Genomic DNA, 6,000 nt, shown 5'->3' on the forward strand with positions numbered 1-6,000 from the left:
TTTGATGAGCCTATTCTATGATACATAACACAACCAAAAATCACTCTCTCTGCCTTTCATCACAGACTTCTCCCTTGTTTCTAAATAACATTAAAATTACTAAGACACTTCCACTCTAGACTTTTCCCGCCAGAACTTCTCCCAAGTTTGCCTACCCAGGTTACCATCTGCCGTTCTGGACCCCTTCCCTCTGCCTCTGAACACCACTCACAGCTTGCCCTGCAAGCCTATTATTCTGCACGAGGAATTTTAGGGGGTTGAAAATGTTTATTAGCTTCTGCTCAGGGCAATGGAGATTTTTCATCACAGACACACATCACAACCAGGAGAGAATGAAAATGCACAGAGAAATGTGAGAGGAAATCGACTCACATTAATTGTGTGTGTGTGTCTGTGTGCACTGGGGAAGGGAGAAAGGGGAATGAAGATGTTATGACCTGCCAGCAACTTCTCATGTTCAGACTTTACCAGAACAGTCCTACAGGAAACTTGCAACCAGCATAACCCATAAGCTGTAGTATTTCTAGGCGTTGGATATTCAGACAGTTACAATTATCTCCATCAAATTACAACTGTATTGTTAGAAACTGAAAACATCATCTGGGCACAAAGATAACATGAGGTGTTAGCCTTTTTATAGATACTTAAGTGTTTCAGGAACCATCAGTATTAGATATTTTACAACTCTTGGATACATAATGGTTGACATGTAATCAAAACTAAACAGTACACAACACAAAAAATTTTATATGGTATGAACTATTAAAAGTATTTCACCTTTCATAAAACAAGTAATAAAACAATATCCAAAAAGAGACATCACAGAGTCATTTTTTCCAGGAGCAAATACCAGAACCACAGAATGGCTGGGGTTGGAAGGGACCTCTGGAGGTCCTCTGGTCCAACCCCTCCAATCAAGCATGGCCACCTACAGCCAGTTGTCCAAGATTGTGTTCTGATGGTTTTTTAATATTCCACAGAGTGAGGGAGACTCCATAACCTCCCTGGGCCAGTGCTTGGTCGGTCTCACAGTGAGGAAAAAAAAAAAAAAAAAAAAAATTTTTTTGATGTTCAAAGGAACTGCCTGTGCTTCTCTTTGTGCCCACTGCCTCTGGTCCTGTCAATGTGCTCCACTGAAAAGAGCTACACGTAGCCACTATGTCCTTTTGTTTCCCTCCTTCAACACTTCTCAAATCTAGTCTTTTCCCCTCATTTCTAAAATGCCAGTAGTTCATTATAGTGTCCATATTTAACAGAAGCCCTGTTTGTCACTCATTTTCTCTTCTTCAACCCACATACTGTAGCTCATATCTTTCCTCTGTACCCTCACACATCATTTCACCTGGAATTCCTTCCAGTTCATTTCTATCTCTTCCACAGTAAAAATGAAGCTTCTCGCTCTCCCCTTTAAGGTCCTCCCACCATACTCTTCAGGTTACTACCTACTTGTTTTTTGACAAGTGCAAGCTATACTTACATTTTCTGTCTTCCTGCCACAAAAACACCTACAGACAATTAATTAAAAAAAGATGTTTTAAACCATGCCCCAATTGCAGTGAAGACAAGGGAACAAATATTTTAAATTAATTTCAAATAAAACACTCCCTAAGTCTGAAATTACACTTCCAGCCCCAAGTCAATATTCATATTATCTCACCTTCAGTGTTATCTGAATCAGATTTCAGGGAAAACTGTATTTTTTGTTTCCTTCATGTAGAATATAAACTTTTCTTTCAACAGACTACATATCCTTCTCTCAGAACTCTAATGTCTTCTAAACATGGAAGGATAAAAGTCAAAAAAGCTCTGTGGGTTATACAAGACAAAATCACTTTTCCACTCCCAGACCCACTTCCCTGTCTGTCACATCAGCCTCTTTACTAAGTTCATTTGTCTTGCGTCGTGGACTTCTGAACAGCATGACCAATATTTCTGCTGTCTCTGCAAAGTGCCAGCATCTTACACTGTTGGATAAATTTGAAAAAGAGAAGTTTAATGAAAACTCCTGAAAACCAACAGCAGTGTAAGATGAAAGCAGCTTCCAGAGAGGAGAGATGAAAGTAATGGGGCTGAAGGGAGAAAAAGGGAAAGGCAAATGGAGTTTTACTAGCAATCATAGCCGCAAGCAAGGACTTTAAGACATGATGTAACAGGAAGTGAGAACACCAGCCAGCCAGGGCAGCCAGCATTAGAAGATGGGAGTGGACCAAGAATGAAGGCACAGGTGTGTGTGAGATCAGTGGAGCAGGGTGGAGCATCTACTCTGTGAACACGTGCAACTACTCTATGAACATGTGAAAAGTGGTTTTGCTTGCCTGCAGAGGAACAAGTGCAGCACAGACGATATGCTGTCCCTTGGAAAAGGAGAATAATTTGCTCTGACCACTCTAAGCTTTTTAACTTCCCATGTTCAGCCAGTGTCCTCAGGACAGTGCAGCTCCTACAGCAAGCCAAACAGCACAGTGCTGCAGGCGTCCAGCTGAGCTCCTGCCCACGTCTGTGCTGCCCATATTGCCTGCTGGCTCCAGTTACCAGCTGGGATGCGGATCTGCACGTCATACCACGATCCATTATTCTGACTTAGAAATGGCATGCACCCACAGACCAGAAACAAACAAAAACTGATACAATACAAACAGATGGGAAGACCCACATTTGTGCTTCCTCACTACCCTCACCCCAAGCAGAAGTTCCTCCAAGATACCCAATGCAAGCAGAATACTTTGGGGAAAAGTATACATACACTACTGAAGCCAAGCGATGACTTCACCCTCCCACGAGTCCTTTGATAAAAGCTCTCCCTGGCAGGAACTACTGAATCTGTAAATAAGAGGGCATTAGTCTCTAGGAAGGGTCTAGGCTGTTCCTGAATTTTTTTATTATAGGCATTTGGGTTTTTGTTACCTAATTGTGGTGTTCTGGATAACCATATTCTAAAGCATGGAACAGCAGGACAACATTAGGTTGTAGTTTAAGCTCAATCTTGTCTGTACACTGGATGACCCTTTTTTTTTTTTTTAAACGAGGATCAAGAGTCAAGGGGACAACAAATCTAAATACAGCACTCGGTGTTTTTCACATCAGTTCCTGTACCTTTTGACACTTTCCTTATCATATTTTTTTTCTTCACAGTATTTTCAACTGTTTCATCTGAATATGGGAGAGTTGTCAGGATAGACTTTCTCCACGAGAACAGGATTTGATCCATCATCTCACTCTGCCAGCTTGGGTCTCTCACACAGTGTTTGCTATGGGGTGTGAAACTGGCAGAGGAAACCCAGCTCGCAGAAACCCCAGTGAGCCAAATCCCATCAGAGGAGAGAGCAGGGAGAGGAGATCCAACAGGGCAACCTTTCAGCCTACAGTCAGCAGTGCAGCTTAAGCAGTCAGATGTTAGCTTGGAGAAATTACCTTTTTCTTAATATTATACCTTTTAGATTGTGACTGCACACCAATTTATGGACTGTTATTCAGCTACAGGTAACTGTGGATGGCTGTGCTCCCAGCCCCTCCAGAGTCACCGGACCGCTAGCCAACTCCTTCCACTTTGCTAAGCTGCCTAAACAAGTTGTTGTTGTTATCACATTGAAACAGATCAGCAAAAGACCCAGCATCAGGAAGAGGGAGACCACAGCAGCCAGCACTCACGTTGACTCACCACCTGATTTCAGCTTTAGTTCCCTTTGTCAGCTAGTATGTACTTTATTCAATACTGACAGTTAACATAACCTCTAGTGATGTTCTTGTCCCCTTACAATCTTGACATAATGTTCCCCCTCAGCTGGTTTCAACCTATGATTGCTTTTGTGGCTCCTCCTCTTCCCTACATTCTGCATTTCCTCGCCTAAGGGACATCAACCAAAACAACCAGTCAGAGGAGGAAAAAAAAAAAAATCACCCAATCACAGACAACGTTCCTTTTCCACACTTCACTATGAAGAAGTCACAAAAAGCCAGTCTGTTATTTTCCCTTGTTCCTGTTTCATGCACTGAATAATATGAAAATTAGTATTGCCCAGGATGCTAGCACGGGAGACTATTATTTAGCTGACAAATCTTTCTGAATTCCAATTCCCCATCAACAGAAAATCAGGATTTCTTGAATTCACAGCGGTGTGAATAACAATAAACCCCATAAATGTTAATACATGATTTTAGTGGATTTGGGGCTCATGTGCAGGAGTAACAAAGGCTGTGTAAGCAGACAGATATCTCACTCAGAGAGAGCTGCTGCAGCAAGCCACATTAGAACGTAATCCAAACAAAGAAAAAAACTGTCATGTCAGGACTCAGAACATTATAAATAATAATAATTTAATAATAATTTAAAAAAAAAAAGCCTGCAGTTATGGACAAAGGCAAAAACTGACAAACTGTGCAGGACATGGTCTAGGGAAGGGGCAAAGACTGGGATGCCATAACACCTCTGGATGCAGCTCTAACATCCAACCACACTCATAAATTTTTTTCCCCTCCAGAAATCAGGATTTCCCATGCTCTGACTTTCACCCATGACTTCCTGTCCAATTACCACACACCTTCAATAGCCTGGCTTTATCTTTTCTACAACCTCCCGTGAAGTAGCTTTAAATAGTAACAATCACGATACAGCTTCCTCTTCTCCAGGCTGAACATGCCCAGCTACCTCAGCCTCTCCTCAGAGATCTGTGCTCCAGTCCCCTGAGCAGTTTGGTAGCTCTCCACTGCATCGTCTTCAAAATACTCATGCCTTCCTTGTGCTGGAGAGCCAAAACTGGACACAGCACTCCAAATACAACCTCACAAGTGCCAAATGTATTCAAATAAAGTGAAAAAATGGCAGCAGGATTTGAATGAAAAAGCTTGATAAATAATTTCTCAAACAAGTACTGAAAGTATCAAGTATGTAACTTCTTTTATCCCCTTCTTTTTTTTTCCCCTTTTAAAAACTTTTTTCATTTGTTAACTGACCTGGTTTCTCTTGGGATTGTATCATTGATGACACTCCATACCTTTCCTTAGCATAATCCTAAAATGGAGGTGAGAAACATGTATCAAAGACGCATATACAAAATGATGAAAAAAATCATTACAGAGTTAACCAAAGTGATTTAACAAAACAATTTGCTATAAAATTGAAGTCAAGAAATTGTGTTTTAGGCTCTTAAAGATACACAAGTGAGAGAAGGTAGCTGTGCTCTGCAAGGAAAAAAAAAATCCCAAAAGCAAACATGCATTAAGACCATTATTTGCTACACAGAAGTTAGTGTAGATGTCTCTATAAAAAGCCTACTTTTGAAAAGATACTTGAGTCCTGCAAGAGTCGATTCATTGCTAAGTGATTCCTTCCCATATTCAGGCATGCTAAGAAATGCAGATGGATCACATGTCACTATGACAGCTAAAGCAAGCCTGACTGACTACTAACATCTGTGGGGTAACATACAGGATGGGGCCTTTTCATAAAAAAGATCACAATTCTGGTTTCCCAACTAAGCCCACTTATTTGCAAATTAGAAAAGCCTTGGTTTATTCAAGTTCTTCTAAGTTCATTTTAAATATTTGATTTCGAGGGTCTTTGTTTCTCTGCTTTTGATAAATTGTGGCCCACATACAATTTTACAGAACACACCCACACTCAGAATTCCTTACTGCTGATGTATTTTTGGCCTTTTAACAGCAAACAAAGTTGATTTTACAAAAAAACCAACCAAACAAAAAAAACCCCCTGATGCTCCTTATTAATATCTTTTTAATTCTTGAAGAAATACCGGCCTACAACTTTTCAGCACTGATGCGTGACCCAAGGCAAGGCAGAAACACCCGCCAGGCCAGCGGGAGCCACCTGCAGCAGCCTGCTATGGAGCGGCACCTCGGCTCCTTCTGTAGGCGCCTGTAAGGGGGAAAGGGCTGGGTGACAAGGCCCCGCTGTCCCTCAGGGCTCCGGCAGGGCCATCGCCACCCGCACACGCGGCGCCCGGGCTCCAGCGAGGCCGCTGCGAACCAAGCAGGGCAGAGCTC

At 41.8% G+C, this 6,000-nt stretch overlaps 1 protein-coding gene across 1 annotated transcript in view; it reads right to left on the bottom strand.

Moving 5' to 3' along the window:
- DARS (aspartyl-tRNA synthetase) overlaps positions 1–5,002 on the bottom strand; it is a 39,073-nt gene extending 34,071 nt beyond the window's left edge. The window contains exon 1 of the mRNA XM_008937421.1: positions 4,951–5,002. Within this exon, the coding sequence (XP_008935669.1) occupies positions 4,951–4,975 (25 nt within the window). The 5' untranslated portion in view covers positions 4,976–5,002. The remainder of the gene's footprint in view (positions 1–4,950) is intronic.
- Positions 5,003–6,000: the final 998 nt, after the last annotated feature.

Source organism: Merops nubicus, unplaced genomic scaffold, assembly GCF_000691845.1.
Source record: "Merops nubicus isolate BGI_N331 unplaced genomic scaffold, ASM69184v1 scaffold9733, whole genome shotgun sequence".
NCBI classification, from domain to species: domain Eukaryota; kingdom Metazoa; phylum Chordata; class Aves; order Coraciiformes; family Meropidae; genus Merops; species Merops nubicus.